Source organism: Puntigrus tetrazona, chromosome 5 (genome assembly GCF_018831695.1).
Source record: "Puntigrus tetrazona isolate hp1 chromosome 5, ASM1883169v1, whole genome shotgun sequence".
Lineage (NCBI taxonomy): Eukaryota > Metazoa > Chordata > Actinopteri > Cypriniformes > Cyprinidae > Puntigrus > Puntigrus tetrazona.
Window position 1 is genome coordinate 7,430,749 of NC_056703.1, and position 18,808 is coordinate 7,449,556.

General features: G+C 44.2%; 1 protein-coding gene across 1 annotated transcript; it reads right to left on the reverse strand.

The window, feature by feature from the left end:
• Positions 1 to 8,086: 8,086 nt before the first annotated feature.
• Positions 8,087 to 18,710, reverse strand: myhz2 (myosin, heavy polypeptide 2, fast muscle specific). Its single transcript, XM_043239974.1, has 41 exons — positions 18,606 to 18,710; positions 18,381 to 18,418; positions 17,714 to 17,932; positions 17,477 to 17,620; positions 17,237 to 17,393; positions 17,113 to 17,140; positions 16,764 to 16,878; positions 16,587 to 16,679; positions 16,398 to 16,461; positions 16,209 to 16,307; positions 16,001 to 16,104; positions 15,780 to 15,918; positions 15,556 to 15,674; positions 15,271 to 15,420; positions 15,016 to 15,186; positions 14,622 to 14,922; positions 14,450 to 14,517; positions 14,215 to 14,302; positions 13,997 to 14,114; positions 13,789 to 13,912; positions 13,553 to 13,689; positions 13,195 to 13,450; positions 12,861 to 13,103; positions 12,580 to 12,756; positions 12,331 to 12,476; positions 12,155 to 12,245; positions 11,673 to 12,062; positions 11,457 to 11,583; positions 11,149 to 11,267; positions 10,873 to 11,069; positions 10,583 to 10,766; positions 10,317 to 10,482; positions 10,109 to 10,233; positions 9,718 to 10,026; positions 9,405 to 9,608; positions 9,188 to 9,313; positions 8,931 to 9,101; positions 8,745 to 8,849; positions 8,579 to 8,674; positions 8,323 to 8,454; positions 8,087 to 8,201 (listed from the first exon to the last, which is right to left on the reverse strand). The coding sequence occupies exons 3-41, from the start codon at positions 17,918 to 17,920 to the stop codon at positions 8,187 to 8,189; spliced, it is 5,805 nt and encodes a 1,934-aa protein (XP_043095909.1). The 5' UTR covers positions 17,921 to 17,932; positions 18,381 to 18,418; positions 18,606 to 18,710; the 3' UTR covers positions 8,087 to 8,186.
• Between the last annotated feature and the right edge of the window lie 98 nt (positions 18,711 to 18,808).

Consider the following 18,808-nt stretch of genomic DNA (forward strand, 5'->3'; position numbering starts at 1 on the left):
TTATTAGCATTTATTTATCTAAAAGGTGGCTTTGCCATACACTAGGTGGCGTCAATATATCTCACAGTTAAAATCATCCGCGGGTGTGCATGGGCGAAGTCAGGCAGATGCTGCTCCAACTCATATTTCAATCTTGTGGTTGTATCTATTTCACATAAAATGGTAACGTTGCATACGAGGTCACTGGGGTGGTACCTTTTTAAAAGGTACGCTTTTATTATTTTTAGGTACTGATATGCACCCAATTTAGGTTGCAAAGATGTGCCAGCTTTTGAACGTTTACTTTTAAAGATGGAATTCCAACAGTTCCACTGACTGTTGTACAAAAAGCATAGACATAGACATGCTTGTGGCAGTGACATGGTTGTCTAAATCATGGATAAGAAAATAGTATGTTTTATTAGTTGATTTTAATACATGCACAGTCTACAGAATATTATGACCAGGGGAACCACTTCAGATGATTCAGTAAGTAAGCTGTCTGAACAAATTCATACTGATTCAGATGCTTTGCAAACACATTCAGCTGGATAAGAAAGAACTGACTCACAAGAATGTACAGGGAATGCTTTCAGGACCAATGTAATTGCATTGTTTTCTCAAATTTAAACAAACAGCAACAGTTAATATAATGTACATTCAAAGTTATCTGCAGTTGCATTAAGCCCAGAGTGGTCCTAATTCGCCTCACATTGATTAGGTAAAAGAAAACATTAAACATCTTTTGTTTAATTTATTCATACATATGCCAGTGTGGGAAATCTTAAAAGCAAGCTGAATGCAAAGAAATTCCACTGAGTTCCAAAGTTTAAGCAAAGCCACCGAAATGCAAGCCTGCAAACTTGTACATCAAATTGTACATTAAATTTTTTTGTACACTTTTTTTATGCCATATTGTCTAGCCCTAACTAAATTACTAAATGTAAATATAAATTACAGAGGACCCCCTTGTATAATGATAGACCCTACTAAAATTACAGATAAAAAGCAAATGCTTAATAGTTTTGCAACCTGAATTGTTGAGACATTTTTTTTTTTATTTGAATAAAATGGAAACTAAAAGAATTTCAAATCACATGAGCCAATATGTTTTCACAATAGAACATAGAAAACATTATAAATGTTTAAACTGAAAAAAAATATATGCACAAAATAAGCTCATTTCAAATTTAATGCATGCTACAGGTGTCAGAATAGTTGGGATGGGTGCACGTTGACCATGGTGTAGCATCTCTTTTTTTTTAAACAGTTTGAAAACATCTAGGCATCAAGGTGATTTATAAGGTTTTGGTTTTGGTTTTGGAATTTGGTCCCGTTTTTGCCTGATATAGTCTTCTAGCTGCTAAAGTTCAATTATGTTTTTTGTTTAATTGTGCATTGAATATTCTCTATAGGTGAAAGATCTGGACTGCGGGCCAATTCAGCACCAAAGCCATGCTGTTCTAATAGCTGCAGTACGTGATTTTGCACTGTCCTCTTGAAATACACGTCGTCCGGAAGAGAGCATATGTTGCTCCAAACCCATTTTATATCTTTCAGCATTCATAGTTCCTTCCAAAACATGCAAGCTGCCCATACCGTATAAACTTATGCTTTTGAACTGATCAGGTCTCTCTCTTCTTTAGTCGGGAGGACATTGCGTCCGTGATTTCCATAATTGTCTGACCATACAAACAGTCACTTTATTGCATCATGGTCTTTATTTCAATGACTAATAATGTGATAACATAATTTATGAACGAGAGTTTGTTTTTCTTTAAATTTATGCTTATATTTGATATTATTTAAAAGAATTAGATGTGAATAAATTGCCAGATTCTGATCATATTATGCATCGCTATTTAACAACTAATTTTTCATTATTAACTAATACAATTCCTAAGGTCTGGAAATAAGCATTTGTTGTTCCTATGTCAAAAGGGACTTATCCATTTTCAATGTATGTTTCAAATGCATGTTATTTTTAAATTCTAGAACTTCTTTAGAGAACGTCTCGGTTACGTATGTAACCCTCGTTCCCTGAAGAAGGGAACGGAGACGTCACGTCGGATGACCGACGAATTGGGATCTCGCTTCGAGAGACCAATCTACTTCGAGTGTATCTAAACAAGCCAATTGAAGATTGGCATGCGCTAATCGCATCCAGCTGCCGCTGATCACAGCGCGTGTATAAATAAGCAGCGGGTGCAGCGCATATTCAGGTTTTCGCTGAGGAGCCGAGCTAGTGACCCGGCCCCTTCAGCAGAGGTGCAGCACCGTGGCGACGGGACGTGACGTCTCCGTTCCCTTCTTCAGGGCGAGGGTTACATACGTAACCGAGACGTTCCCTTTCAGTCGGTCACTCCGAGTCACGTCGGATGACCGACGAATGGGATCCCTACCAAAACGCCATGGGCGCTGCCTCTTCCAGTGTCCTGTGGGAGCCCACAAGCCCCCTCAGTCTATCGGCGTAGGCCGGGGCTCAACCACAAGAAGCCAGCTACTTTTGTAACACTACCCATTCGTAAGACTGGAACACTGGGAAACGTCCCACGTTCTAGTGAACAGGGGCGTCGCGGAAGTCCAGCCTTCCCGTGGGAGGTCTCGGAGCGAATACGCATATGGACAGTATTTCAGTTTGCATATGGAAAATTGGAGGTGATTGAACCCTCTTAGACGGGCAGAAGGTCTGCCGGGGAAACACGGGGCTCTAAGGCTATGCCGTGGAAATACACACATAAAGTCCTCTTGGGGTACTTTACATGGCTCCCAGCCCTCACCGGTTCTCACGGATTCATCGAGAGGGCCTGGCGCCGATGCTCCGCAACATCTGGCTGCCGAGGGGAATGGAGGAGCTCGACAGGGTCTACTGTATGGACGCTCTGGAGCGGTTAACAAGCCGACCCGAAACCGGGCCTCTCAGTGCTTCTACCCGTTTGAGATGAGAACACAGGAGGATACCGGTTCCACACGTAGGCTATAGAATCTAGCAATCGTGTTGGGGGTCGCCCAGCCCGCAGCTCTACAATCTGTCAGCGAGGTGCCACGAGCCACCGCCCAGGACGATGCAACACTTGCTGAGTGTGCCCACAACCTGAGGGGGGGGCAGGGCATACCCTGTGCTTGGTAGGCTAGGGTAATGGCGTCCACTATCCAGTGAGCCATCCTCTGCTTGGAGGCGGCACTCCCCTTCTGCCGGCCTCTGTGACAAACGAGAGCTGGACTGAGGTCCTGAAGCTTTGTGTCCGGGCCGTGGCCTCAGTGGTACCTGGGAATCCGCGAGCCCAAACTGTAGGCACGAATCGTCGACCGAAAAAGCCTGCAGGTCCCCTACCCTCTTGATGGAGGCCAATGCGAGCAGGAGCAATGTCTTCATCATCTTGATAAAAGAACTTTAGCACAACTGCTGGCAGGGGTTCAACGGAGCCTACTGCAGTGCTGTCAGCACTACAGACAGGTCCCAAGAGGGTACTGTTGGGAGCCGTGGAGGATTCAACCTCCTGGCTTCCCTCAGGAACCTGATAATCCGGCCATGCTTACCCACAGACCTCCCATCTATGGGGTCATGATTTGCAGCGATTGCAGCCACGTAGACTTTAAGGGTGGAGGGAGACAGCCTTCGCTCCAACCCTTGCTGCAAGAAGATAAGCACGACTGATAGGGCAATTCCGGGGGTCTTCACCTGAGAGAAGAACACCACTCGACGAACAGGCTCTACTTCAAGGCATAGGCCTGTCTCGTGGACGGCACTCTAGCCGAAGAAATGGTGTCGACTACCCCTTGAGGTAGGTCACCTAGAGCCTCCGCATCCCATCCAGGGACCAGACATGGAGTTTCCAGAGGTCTGGGCGCGGGTGCCAAAGGTGTGCCCGTCTCTGAGTCAGAAGATCCTTCCTCAGAGGATCGGCCAAGGAGGGCTGTCGCAAGGAGCACAAGTTCTGGGAACCAAGTCTTCACCAGTAGGGTGCTACTAGCAAGACCTGCTCCTTGTCCTCCCTGACCTTGCACAGTGTCTGTGCAAGAAGGCTCACTGGGGAAATACATACTTGCAAGGCCCCGCAGCCAGCTGTGTGCCAGTGGGCAATGGGAAGTCTCTGGAGAGGCAAACAGGTCTACCCGAGTGGCTCGGAAGCGTTCCCAATCAGCTGAACCGCCCGGGGATGGAGTCTCCATTCTCCGGGTAGTGCAGCTTCGCGACAGCTCGTCGGCTGCCTGGTTGCACACTCCTGGAATGTGAATGGCGGCGCGACCTCAGAACTTCCGACTCCATAGGAGGAGGAGGTGGTGGGCTAGTTGCGACATCGACGGGAGCGTAGACCACCTTGTTGGTTGATGTGCGCAGCGGTCAGTATGTTGTCTGTGCGGACTAGTACATGCTGGCCTCGAAGGCAGTTCTCGAGACTGCCTAGGGCGAGATGTACTGCCAGCAACTTTAGGCAGTTGATGTGCCATTGCAGTTGAGGGCCCGTCCCAAACCCCTGACACTGCATGCCCGTTGTGCGTGGCCCCTCAGCCGGTGGTGGAGGCATCCGTGAAACCACAGCATACCTGGAGACCTTCTCCAGGGCACTCCGGCCCGAAGGCGAGAGGTCTGACCACGGGGTGAAGGTTTGGCGGCAGGCGGTGTTATTTGAACCCGGTGAGTGCCACTTTGCCACGCCCACCTCGGGACTCGATCGTGTAGCCAATGTTGAAGCGGTCTCATATGGATTAGTCCCAGCGGCATCACTGTGGCGCGGCTGCCATATGCCCCAGGAGCCTCTGAAAATATTTCAGTGGGACCGCCGTCCTGCTCTTGAACATATTGAAGCAGTTCAACACCGAATTGGCACGCTCCTCTGTGAGGTGTGTCATCTGATCGATCGAATCCAGCTCCATCCCAAGAAAAGAGATCCTCTGCGTTGGACAGAGTTTGCTCTTCTCCTGGTTGACCTGAAACCCCAACTGGCTGAGGTGCTGTAGCACCAGATCCCTGTGTTCGCACAACTGGGCCGGGACTGAGACAGTCATCCAGTTGGTTGAGAATGCGAACGCCTTACTCTCTCAGTGGAGCAAGGGCTGCTTCCGCGACTTGCATGAAGGCGCGTGGCGACAGGGAGAGCCGAAGGGTAGGACTTGTACTGACATGCTCGACCTTCGAACGCGAACCTCAGGAATGGCCTGTGGCACGGAAGAATCGACACATGAAAGTACGTGTCCTTCAGGTCGATCGCTGCAACCAATCCTGGGGACGGACGCACTGAATAGGCGTTTCTGTGTCAACATCCTGAACGGGAGTGCTCGATTCAGGACTCACAGATCCAAGATTGGTCATAACCCACCGCCTTTCTTGGGCACTATGAAGTATGGGCTGTAAGCCCCGACCTCATATCGGCTGGAGGAAGCGGCTTTATCGTGCCTTCACTAGAAGGACAGCAATCTCCGCCCACAAGACAGGGGCACGCGCATTGTTCACTGACGTATAGCGGATCCCACTGAACTTGGGGGGACGCCGGATGAACTGAATCATATAGCCGAAGTCGAAGGGTTCGCAGGAGCCACCGGGATAGCCTGGGAAGATACAACCAGGCATCCAGAGACCGAACTAGCGGCTCGAGCAGAACCGCCAACGTGCAGGCGATGGGGCAGCGAGGGGGAGTGCAGGGACCCGGCTCGGGCGTCTCGTGGCCGGTCCGAAGCGGGGTCTGAGTGTGTGCAACTCTTACCTGCATCCCCGCAGAAGTGAGGCGGGTAGGCCGTTGGTTCGTCCTCCCAGTCTTCCCACTGCTGCATATTAGCCCAAGGAGAGCGCGAGTGGCGCGGAACTGGCCCGCTCCACTCCTCGCTCTCCCTGGGGACCCAGAGACAGAGGAAACCGCCCTTGTCGAGGTTTTAGGAAGCGGCAACATTCTCTGCCCGGCAGAGCAGCTCCCTCCATCCCCGGATCTGAGGGCCTCTTGCACCTACGCTTTCCTCCAGGTTTGGCAGGAGCCTGGACAGGCTGGGTGGCTGCCCTGCTGCCAGCTCCACGGTGCTGCCTAGATGGGGCTGCTGCATTGGCTGCACGGGAGCGGTGGCGGCAGCAGGGGCACCCTCGGCGACGAGCTGGCTGAGGTGGGCCGTCGGCGGCTGGGTGAAGGCAGCAGCTGCACGCCGAGGCAGGATGTTTCTTACCTCAGTCTGCTTCTGGGCAGCGGAGAACTGCTGGGCAAAGTTCTCCACTGCGTCGCCGAAGTGGCCAGTCTGGGACATGGGGGCATTCAAGGAACATGTCTTGTCTACCTCGCATGCATCGACCAGACACAGCCACAGATGGCGTTTCTGGACCACCGTAGTGGCCATCGCACAACCCAGAGACCGCGTTGTGACCTTCGTGGCTCGTGGCGCGAGGTCCATCACGATACAGAGTTCTTTCAGAACTTCCGGTCATGACCACCCCTGTGCAGATCCTTCAGTGCCTTGGCCTGATGAACCTGCAACAACGCCAAAGCGTGTACTGCAGACGCAGCTTGTCCACAGGCCGCACAAGGCACTGCCGTTCAGAGCCGACCAGTACCTGCAGGCCGGGAGGGGCACAGGATCACCGCACTAAGCGGAAGCGGCATTGGGACACAGCTGCATCCCAACTGACCGCTCCACTGGGGCGATCACCGTAACTCCCTGGCTGTGCCGCTGTCAAGGGTGGTGAAGTTGGAGGAGCCACTGGGGCAGTTTCTGGCAGTGAAAGGTGCTTTCCACATCCCAGTAAGCTCCTCATGCACTTCCGGGAAGAAAGGTACCAGGGTGGGGCCCTGAGAACCAGCGCGAGCCACCCTTAAATACCAATCGTCCAGCCTCGAGGGCCCGGGAAGCAGTGGAGGTTTCCACTTGATCCCGATCACCTCGGCGGCCTGGGCAAGCATAGCCACCATTTCTAGATCTGTATCCAGTACATTCAACGCCTGGTAGACGCAGAGCAACCGGATCTTCACTTCCAGAAATGTCTGGCTCACCTTCGATGCAGCGATTGACTTCTGATCATCAGGGGAGCCCAAGAGGGTACAGCTGATACCCCACGTGAGGTCCAGACTGCCCCTTTGCAGCTCCACTGGTTGCAGAGTTTAAGCTTTGTGTCACAACGAAATGGAGCCCACCTGTCTGCAGCCAGAATGAGAACCAAGTCGAGCAAACACAAGCTCCGCCTCCTTTTTTCAAGGCGACAGAGCCCGCCCATCACTCCGAGATGACCATCTCCCTGCGAGGAAATGATTCATCCACAACCGCCACCTCAGCGTGCTAAGCCCAGGCACGCGAGGCAATGATTGTGACCATCACCTAACACCAGGTAACAACCGCATCCAGAAACACACGGGTGTCGTCGTCTGAAGCAAGACCCACGCTGTCTTCCAAGACGCGTCGAGTTTGCCAGACGTAACGTCGTCTTTAAAAAGACGCACCCGCGAATGCTCTTTTAGTGCTGAGGCAACAGGGGATAGCCGTTTTGCGCACAAACAGGGGGGTAGTGCAGCCTGATTGTGGCAATCCACTCGACGCAGGAAAACGACCTCCGCTGAAACGCCGTACTCCAACACTCGTAGATCGTCTTTGGAGCGGAACAGTCACGCTCGGCTCCGAAGCGAAAAGCTGAATATGCGCTGCACCCGCTGCTTATTTATACACGCGCTGTGATCAGCGGCAGCTGGATGCGATTAGCGCATGCCAATCTTCAATTGGCTTGTTTAGATACACTCGAAGTAGATTGGTCTCTCGAAGCGAGATCCCAATTCGTCGGTCATCCGACGTGACTCGGAGTGACCGACTGAAAGGGAACTCTATTGTCCTATCTGGGTATTGTCATCGATAACACACTGTTTTTATTCACACATTAAGCGTATAAGAAAAAAAATAAAGTTAGGTTTTTGCTTTAGAAACGTCTTTTTTTAATTTAATGTGAGAAAAACATTAATGTCTGCTATGTTTTTTTATGATTTCTGCTATGCTATGACTTGGTGTCTTATGTATAATGTGTAATATTAGAATGGTAGAATATTTCAGTATGCAAGTGATCATTTTACACAATGTTTAAAAATGATTGACAATAATTTGTTTGAAAAGAAAAATGCTCTAAAGATCACCCAAAACAAATATCTAGTGTGCACAGATTTATTTGAAAAGCAATATTACATTTAAATCTACAGAATAATCATATTATATGACTTCAGTAGAGGCTCCCATCAGTTTTGAGGGTTTCACTCTTCTTTGGCCTGAGACAAAAAAGATGTTAATTAATACACAAGCATGAGCTTAATACTGTATGTTTCTTCTCTGTAAATGCAAGAAAGCATTTACTTTACTAAGGTCATATTCTGCTATAAAGCAACTGACCTTTCCAGCATCACGGCTCTTGGCTCTGAGCTTGTTGACCTGAGACTCAGCAATGTCAGCACGCTCCTCAGCCTCCTCTAGCTCATGCTGCACCTTCCTCAGCTTGGACAGATGACTATTGGCTTGCTCCTCCTAAACAGTTTTTATTATGTTTGTTAACTAAGCTGTGAAATACCAGCGATATCACCCCAGTTCATTAAATTAAATAATTCATTAATAATCAATATGTCAAAATGTTCAAATAAATTTAACATACCGCCTCCTCAGCCTGCCTCTTGTAGCCTTTGACCTTTAGCTGCAGTTTATCAACCAGATCCTGGAGTCTGTTGACGTTCTTCTTATCTTCCTCAGTCTGCAAACAATAAAATGATTTCATCAATTTGAATGGATAAATCTATGGATATTGTTGGTTATGATCATACCTGGTAAGACAGCTCCTTCACTCTTCTCTCATATTTGCGCACACCCTTAACAGCATCAGCTCCACGTCTCTGTTCTGCTTCAACTTCAGTCTCAAGCTCCCGAACCTTTGATAGCACATAAAAGATTTCAGACGAGAGAACAACTGAACAGTTATTGCCTTTAAAATATCCTTTAAAAACATTTACCCTGCTCTCCAACTTCTGGAGTTGTTTCTTTCCTCCCTTCATGGCCAGATTCTCAGCCTCATCCAGGCGATGCTGCAGGTCCTTCACTGTCACCTCCAGATTCTTCTTCATCCTCTCAAGGTGAGCGCTGGTGTCCTGCTCCTTCTTGAGCTCTTCTGCCATCATTGCAGCCTTTTGCAGTAATATAGATAGATATTAGTACTACATTTTTAAGTAAAAAAATCTTTGTAAATCATTAGGCAGCTACTGTTTCTCACATCAGTGATGGCCTTCTTGGCCTTCTCCTCTGCATTCCTGGCTTCCTGTACAGTGTCGTCAACCTCACTCTGGACCTGAACAAGGTCAGACTCAAGCTTCTTCTTGGTGTTTATGAGACTTGTGTTCTGCAACATGGAAAGAAATAGCATGAACAATTTCAATGAAGTTCTCAATTACCTTAATTTCATTGTAAAAGTCGTGTTCATATGCCGTTACCTGAGAATGCAGCAGCCCAACACGCTCACTGGCGTCCACCAGCTCTTGTTCAGCCACTTTGCGGCCTCTCTCTGTCTGCTCCAGAGCAGCTCTCAGCTCCTCAATCTCAGCTTGCATCAGAGTGTTTCTGCGCTCCACCATTGCCACCTGCTCCTTCATGTCTTCCTGTCCTCTCACAGCATCATCAAGGTGGAGTTGGGCATCCTAAATGTAAGAACAGCATTGGAATAATATTTCTGACGGCCTTTAATCTATTTGTATAATCAAAGCTATGTGTAATAATCTACTCATAAACCAAAGAGAAATCAAATACCTTGAGTTGTCCCTGAACATTCCTGAGCTGTTTCTGGGCCTCAGAAGCCTGGCGATTGGCATGGCTCAGCTGAATCTCCATCTCATTGAGGTCTCCCTCCATCTTCTTCTTGATTCTCAGGGCATCGTTCCTGCTCCTGACCTCAGAGTCCAGAGTGCTCTGCATGGATTCAATGACTCTCTGGCTGTTCCTCTTGATCTGCTCCATCTCCTCATCCTTCTCCGAAAGCTTCCTGTCAATCTCACTCTTGACCTGATTAAGCTCAAGCTGGACACGGAGAATCTTGGACTCCTCATGCTCCAGGGTGCCCTATGAAAAGATTGAAAATATGCATTAAAAACACAACACAATGGTTCTAGCATGAATTACATATTAATCTCCAGATACTCACTTCAGCCTCCTCCAAGGCGGTCTGAATCTCAGCCTTCTCAGTCTCTACTGTCTTCTTGGCCTTTTCCAGCTCATGAATGCTCTTACCAGTGTCACCTAACTGCTCTGTCAGATCTGAAATCTCCTCTGTAGAGAGGAAAAATATAATCTGTATCATTATTGGCATTCATTAATATATACATGTTTACGTATTAATATTTCATTCTTACGCTGTAGATTCTTGTTCTCTCTCTTGAGGGTCTCCAGCTGATCCAGAGTCTCCTCATAGGAGTTCTTCATCTTGAACAGCTCAGTGCTGAGTGAACGAGCCTCTTTCTGGGCACCTTCCAGCTCTGCCTGACCCTCCTCATATTTCTGCTTCCATTCTGCCAGGACCTTTGATGAACATATAAGATCACATTTATTTTTTATCTTCAACAAAGCAATTTCAGCAATAATTTAGAAGCTATATTATATAATAACTAAAATGTTTTACCTTGTCAAAGTTCCTCTGCTTCTTGTCAAGGTTGGCAGCCAAAGCATTGGCTCTCTCCACATCAATCATGAGGTCCTCCACCTCACCCTGGAGTCTCTGTTTGGTCTTCTCCAGAGAGGCACATTTGGAGTTCACAGCCTCAATTTGTTCCTCTGCCTCTTGGAGACGCTGAGCCAACTTCTTCCTGCGATGCAATTATGAACATCAGTTTTAACATAACTTAAAATGAGACACATTCATATGCTTTTTGCATATGAATACATATTAATCAGCTCTTGTGATCTTCATACTTGGCCTCTTCAAGTTCTTCAGTGCGCTGGATGGCATCAGTTTCATATTTGCTTCTCCACTGAGCAACTTCACTGTTGGCCTTTGACATTCCTCTCTGCAGCTCAGCCTTGGCCTCCTGCTCTTCCTCAAACTGCTCACGGAGCAGGTCGCAGTCATGACGGGCTGATTGCACAGCATGGGCCAATGCGTTCTTAGCCTAGGACACAAAGTCACATAAAATTAGCTTTGTTGCATAGTAAGTGGAAATTATGTGTTTGTGTTGAATGGGCTATTACCTTAACCTCCTCTTCAATCTGCCTCTTAAGCTCCTCAATTTGCTGAGTGAAAGCTTGTTTGCCTCTGGTGAGCTGAGAAACCAGAGCCTCCTTCTCCTCCAGCTGACGGCCAAACTCACCTGTTAAGAATGATTCACTGTCAGATTGTATGTCACCAACAGTTAATATTAAAAAAACTATATGAAAGTAAAATTTATATATGTGTGCTTCCTCTAATTGGACTTTGTCAGATTTTCAGTGCTGAATAATATACCATACTCAGTTACTATTGAAGTACTTCTAATTTCTTTGTAATTGTTTTTGGTTACCATTTTCAGTTTGAAGCCTTGCTCTTTGAGCACTGAGGTCATTTATCTGGCGAAGGTTCTCGTCATTCTTAGACTTTATTTCACTAAGTTGGTCCTCAAGTGTGCGGCACATCTTCTCAAGATTGCCCTGCAAATACAGAAGTCATTAGATGTTTGAAAAGCTTTGTTTTTTACGTATATCTTGTTTTATATTCTTTACGCATAACAATTCTCAACCTTTGCTTTGGCAACAGCCTCCATGTTGCTGGAAAGATCATCAATCTCCATTTTGTATTCACTCTTCTCTTTCTCAAGCTTCTGCTTGACACGCTGGAGGTTGTCGATCTGCTCTCCCAGCTCGGCCACACTGTCTGCCTGCTTCTTACGGAGGGCAGCAGCGGTAGCTTCATGCTGGAGGGTGGACTCTTCAAGATCACGACGCAGCTTCTGGAATTCAGCTTCACGCTTCTTATTCATCTCGATCTGAGCAGCAGTGGCTCCTCCAGCCTCCTCAAGCCTCTCACTGATCTCCTCAAGTTCCCTGGAGAGATCAGCTCTCTGCTTCTCAACCTTGGCACGAGCAGCACGCTCAGCCTCAATCTCTTCCTCCAGTTCCTCAATGCGAGCCTACAGTTGCAAGTTGTTTATTTACAATTTTTAGTGATCTGGATTTGATCAAAATAATTGTGATGTTTGATATAAGTCTCTCAAAATTATACCTGAAGCTCCTTGATCTTCTTCTGGAGTTGAGCACCCAGAGATTGTTCATCTTCAATCTTGCTTAGCAGCTGACTTGTTTCAAAGTCTTTCCTGTGGGTGTTCAAAGATAAGTACTTTGTAAAACAACAGAACAACAAAAATAAGTTTTCATTAAAAGATTTCATGTTTTAGTTACTTTTTAATTTTCTCCTCAGATTGTTGCTTGTCATTCTCCAGGTCCATGATGGACTCTTGCGCTAATTTCAGGTCTCCTTCAAGCTTTCTCTTTGCTCTCTCAAGATCCATGCGGAGCTTCTTTTCTTGTTCAAGGGAACCCTCAAGCTACGGGACAATGATTTGTAAAATGTTAAAAAGCAGAATAAAGCAAAACAACAAAAAATCAGTAAATTTTATGATTTATTGACATGTTTAATTATTAACTCACATCATCAACTTGCTGCTCAAGCTTTGTCTTGGATTTGGTCAGGGTGTTGACTTTGTCCTCCTCTGCCTGAAGATCATCCAGGGTCTGCTGATGTGCCTCTTGGAGTGCTTTCTTCTCCTTTGTGAGCTTGGCAATGCTCTCATCCTGAGACGCCATTTCCTCAGTCAAGTTCTTGACCTGTGAGATTTTTTTTTGGTTCCAAATAAGTTTATTTATTTAACAATTCATATTTTATTTCATCACGTAAAAAAGAAATCTAATCTTAAACCTTAATCTCTAACCTTATTCTCAGTGGCATGTTTCTCCTTTTCCACTTTAGCCAAGGTGAGCTCCAGGTCATCAATGTCTTTCTTCAGCTCAGAGCACTCATCCTCCAGTTTCCTCTTCTTGGCTGTCAGTTCAGCATTGATTTCTTCCTCATCTTCCAGTCTCTCAGTTGTCTCTTTGAGTTTAGCTTCAAGCTGGATTTTGCTCTTGATCAGACCCTCACACCTCTCCTCAGCATCTGAGAGATTCTCAGCTTCCTGTTAAAAAAAAGATTGCTATAATCACTGGAAACTACTTTGCAAATTTAAATGGAGCCCAAATTCAGTTACGTCATTTAGGTAAACTTACAGAAGCCACTTGCAGCTGTAGATCATTTTTCTCTTGCAGCAGTGCCACCATCTTTTCTTCAAGCTCCTTCTTCTTGGCTTCAGCCTTGGCAAGATCTTCTTTGCATTTGACAAAGTCCTCCTTCATTGTTGCCAGCTCCTTCTCAGTCTCAGCACTCTTCAGCAGAGGCTTAATCTTGTAGTAAACCTTCATCCATGGCCAGTGTTTGACATTCATGAATGAGCGGATGTTGTATTGGATGGTGTAAATGGACTCCCTAAGAATACATTTAATAAGAATTCATTATTAAATGCTATTATCATCATTTACCAATCATACAGGTATTATTGAGAATATCTTTATTCATGACATTCCTGACCTCCTCTCCATCATCTTCACAAACTCTCTCCTCATCACGTAACCACGGCAAAGAGCCTGAGTCATTGTGACCAGAGCAGCCAGTTTCTCATCACGCATCTCTTCAAGAGTACCCAGAAGACCAGCTTTGAAGAACACCTGAATATAGTGTGAATACATAGTGATTTAAAAAGAATAATCTTATACAATAAATTATGATCATTAAATGTTTTAAATGCTGTAAAGTAGAATATGAACCTTTGTGTGTCCAAATCTGTACTGGTCGTGATCAACATCAATGGATCCCAGGAGTTTCTCAGCAGCCTTCTTGTTATCAATAAACTGTCCCTCAGGGATTACACTGGCATTCAGCACCTTGTATCTGTTGAAGATCAATCAAAATCGTTCACTTAATCTAATTAAGAGCCTAATACATTAAAAAGTGTTTTCATGTGGTTCCAGTTACCTCTGCTTGAAGTCACCATAGAGGATTCTGCTGGGGAAGCCCTTTCTGCAGATTCTGATGCCCTCCAGCACACCGTTACACCTCAGCTGGTGGATAACCAGGAAGTTCTGCATTAGACCTATAAAGAACAGTTTAGACCATCATCATCATTATTTTATATATATATATATTACCTTTAATATATTGTTAACAAAATACCTGTAAGCCTATAAGTTTACCTGGTGTCTTGGACTCATTGGGAATCAGACAACGCACAAAGTGAGGGTGAGTGCTCCTCAAGTTGGTCATGAGTTTGCCCAAGTTCTCCTGTTTAATCATGAATTGTTAAAGCTTTCTTAGTCATATTCTCTCAGTTGTTTATAGATATTTTTTCTCTGACTTAGAGTCAAGCAAGCTGAAACACAATCACTGCTTTTAGTTGTATCATTATTCATATTCATAACAAAGACATACTCTGAACTGAGAAGACACAGTCTGCATGGAACCACCCTTCTTTTTGCCTCCCTTCTTTCCACCAGTCTCTGTTCAGATGAAGAAACAATGGAAGACACATAATGTAATAACTAGAAGAAAGTGCAAAATTGAATGCATTTTTGGTTAATTAAAACAATTCGGTTTTCATTACCCTCAACAACAGGTGGGTAGAGAGTAGCCAGCAGTTTGACAGAAGACTTCTGGTAAAGCTGTACAACAGACTCATTCAGTGGATCCTTGTTCTTGTCCAACCAGCCAGAAATGTTATAGTCCACAGTTCCAGCATAGTGAACCAGGGAGAAGTGGGCCTCAGCCTTGCCTTTGGCAGGCTTTGGTTTCTGGAAAGCATTGCACTTGCCAAGATGCTGATCATACAGCTTGTTCTTGAAGGAAGTGTCTGTGGCTTTGGGGAACATGCACTCCTCTTCAAGGATGGAAAAGATACCCATGGGCTGTTTAGAATAGAATGTTGTTTAATATTAAAAATCTATACTATATCTATAAACGGAAATTTGACATTAATAAATTCATAAAGCAGTAAAAACCTTCTCAATGAGCTCAATGCAAGCAGCCAAGTCCATGCCGAAGTCAATGAATTCCCAAATAATGCCCTCCTTCTTGTACTCCTCTTGTTCCAGCACAAACATGTGGTGGTTGAAAAACTGTTGCAGTTTCTCATTAGTGAAGTTGATGCACAGCTGCTCCATGCTGTTGAACTGGAGAAAGAAACAGGACCATTTACTGACTGCTGAATGTGACTGAATTTTCCATAAAGAGAGATAAACATAAACAATTATTACGTCAAAGATCTCAAAGCCAGCAATATCCAGCACACCAATGAAGAAATTTCTCTGCTGTTTTGTGTCCAACATCTGGTTGATACGAATAACCATCCACAAGAACATCCTCTCATAGATAGATTTGGACAAGGCGCTAACAGAGTTGTACACCTGTAATAATAGAGAGAAGTTTTATTAATTATTATTATTCCTGATTTGCTATAATTAGTCAAATTTAATCATAATTTTCAGGCTGAACACAAGGACATGTGTGAAATATGTTAATACATATATTTTTACACATACCTGTGGCACGGTCTGACCTTTGGTCACAAACTCATTTCCGACCTTGACTCTGGGGTAACATAAAGCCTTCAGCATATCAGCAGAGTTCAGACCCAGAAGGTAGGAAATTTTGTCAGCCTCTGCAAATTTAAAGTTGCAAAAAAATAAATAATTAAATAGAAACATGGATCTCTCAAATCAAAGCACTTCATGTGATCACACATATTGGTATTATTTAGTCTCACCCTCTGTGCCATCAGGCTCAGCCTGCTCCTCACGCTGCTTCTGCTTGAACTTCATGTTACCATGATGAAGCACAGCTCCAGTGAACTTGTAGATGCCCATCTTCTCCTCACCAGTGAAGCCCAGAATGTCAATAGCAGTCTGGAAATTATAGAGAAGAATGAGTTGTATGATCAGCCATATTTTTATGAAATATCGTATTAACCAAACAGCAATGACTCACATCAGTAGCGACCAGCTCCTCTTTATCATCAATGCTAGCCACTGTGATCTGACCCTGACTGCACATGGGGAAGTCGTAGGGGTTGGTGGTGATGAGCGTCATTTCTGTAAAATGCACAGAACATTTATGAAACAGTATTATCTGGTATTGTCTGAGTATTTACAATGTTATCTGGCATCAAAAAACAGAATATAATATGTTCATCTACCAATCAGCTCAGGCTTGTGGTTGGTCATCATCTGGTAGAAGATGTGGTAGCCTCTCTCATCTGGAAGCTGGAATGTCACCCTAGACTTCTCCAGCAGATCTGTTGAGAAAATGTACTTGAGTCACAATCACCTGAAGAGTGACAGTCAAATGTAAGGATGCATAATTTGATTCAATAATGTGAACCTACAAGTCTCAATATCAGCACTAGCCAGTTTTCCGGTTGTACCAAAGTGAATTCTGATGAATTTACCCTGTTTTAAACAAGATAAGACAACAAATGAGTAATGATAATAGTTTTTTTTAGAAATCTTTGAATAGAAAAAAAACCAAAACACAACCTACAAACTGTTCTGTGAATAAAAAGAGGTGAACTTACAAAACGAGAGGAGTTGTCATTTCTCACAGTCTTGGCATTACCATAAGCCTCAAGCAGAGGGTTGGCAGCAATGATCTGATCCTCAAGAGACCCCTGTGTTGGTTGAAGGGTGTTTTATTAATATTATTATTATTATCATCATTATTTAAGTATACATAAATTGTTACAGTCTCATACCTGCATTTTACCAGGAACCTGTTCTTTCTTCTTCTCACTGCCTTGAACTGCAACTGTGGCAAAGTACTGGATGACACGTTTTGTGTTCACAGTCTTTCCAGCACCGGATTCTCCACTGGTTTATTAAAGATGAGAAGACAAACATGGATAAAATATATACACTTTTCAGATAACAGAAGTATGCAGTAAATTTATATTCTATTTTGTATATATCTCCATATATATATATATATATATATATATATATATATATATATATATATATTTTTTTTTTTTTTTTTTTTTTTTTTTTTTTTTAACCATATATCTAACTTATACATGCATCTGTCAATGAAATGAAAATACTTACGTAATCAGGACAGACTGGTTCTCTCTATCTGTTGATTGCAACGTGAACAACTTCTGGTAAATCTTTCTTTTATATACAGCAACATTTAAATAAATTTATATAATTAACTGATGTGAAGTCTTACCAGTCAGCATGAACTGATAGGCGTTGTCAGAGACAGAGAAGATGTGGGGGGGGGCCTCCATACGCTTTTTGCCTCTGTAGGCAGACACCACCTCTGGGTCATACACTGGGAGCCACTTGTAGGGGTTCACAGTGGCACAGAACAGCCCAGAGTAGGTCTGAAATGAGCAGAGAAGCGATCAGACTGCAACAACACTGACAAATGAACTTAAACGCTGCTTTACTTTGCTTCAGGACTTACGTAGATCATCCATGCGGCATAACGCTCTTTGAGGTTATAAAGCACAGAGGGTTCATTGAGATGGGTCATCATGGCCATGTCCTCAATCTTGTCGAACTTGGGAGGATTCATTGGGTGGACGTCATCCTCTTTAGCAACTTTCTCCTATAAATTTGGTCAATTAAATATAGCAGAAATTAAATTAGATATGTAATAAATTTATGTACGGAGCATCTAGCTGAAATGTTGAAAAATTACCTCTTTAGTGTCAAGCACAATAACAGTGACTTTGCCACCGTCTTTGCTTTTGATTGTTCCCTTGACGTACAGCTCTTTATCGTCAACCACATAGCAGGCAGTCTTGGCATCAAAAGGTTTGCTCTGAGCCTCGATTCTCTCCTTCTCAGGCTTACGGAGGAAAATGGCAGCCTTGCCATAAATGGCCATCTCCGCGTCCGTACTCATGATGGCGGCTTACTAAAATTTTGAAAAAAAAATTACTACTGGTATTTACAGTCCACATAAAGAAATCACAGAGGATTTTATGTAGGTCATGTCTTTATAGATTTATAAAGAGTATGAAAAGTGAAGAAGCCTATTAAAATAATCATAAAAGTGAACCTAATTGATGGTGTGTCTGATTAGATGCACAAGATGCAGTTTTGCTGATATGTTTTAATACACAAATATAAACTGCATAAACACAAATTAAAAATAATGGTTGATATCTCTTCTATTTATGAGTGGCACAGTGTACATACACTATGTATAAAATGTGTGCCTAGTCCCGCTTAAAATCTGCCCTCAGACATGTGTAAAAAACATTTCATTTATCTAAAACAGCAGCACATCTACTGTACAATAATCAGCCTATGTGGATTTGATAAAAGACCTGCTGGTAACATAATGTATTGCTACCACCTACCTTCCTTCTCCTTGAGACCAGATGAAATTTTCACAGCCCTGGCAAGAAATTCAGTTAAACATAAACTATATTTAGTAATAGATGTAAATGTGAATGTAATGCCAATGTTTATTTTACTTCAAAGTAATATCTTATTGAAGATTTTATCCTCTGTTGTATATCAACTGGTTTACACCAATCACACATAAATAACAACATCAAATGCAAACTACTTCAGCCTCTCACCACACGTTGGAACTCCTCTAGTCTCCTCTGAGACTGATCATGCTCTCCTCCACTCTTATATTAAGGTCAGTTTGCACACTAAGCAAAGTCTATTAATGGACAAGCTTTAGATTCTTGTTTTATGGTAAGAAGCTACATCTACCCTCAGTCGTCAGCCTTTTAGAGTGTTATAGTTATCACATAAATTTGTCAATAGCACGGAT

Bases quoted from the DNA above. Each gene is read 5' to 3' on its own strand.
- myhz2 (XM_043239974.1), bottom strand. From the start codon at position 17,920: ATGAGTACGGACGCGGAGATGGCCATTTATGGCAAGGCTGCCATTTTC. The intron at 17,621-17,713 runs GTAATTTTTCAA...CCAAATTTATAG, and splicing joins TTGTGCTTGACACTAAAGAG to GAGAAAGTTGCTAAAGAGGA. The intron at 16,879-17,112 runs GTAAGTATTTTC...TTAATAAACCAG, and splicing joins AACCAGTCTGTCCTGATTAC to TGGAGAATCCGGTGCTGGAA.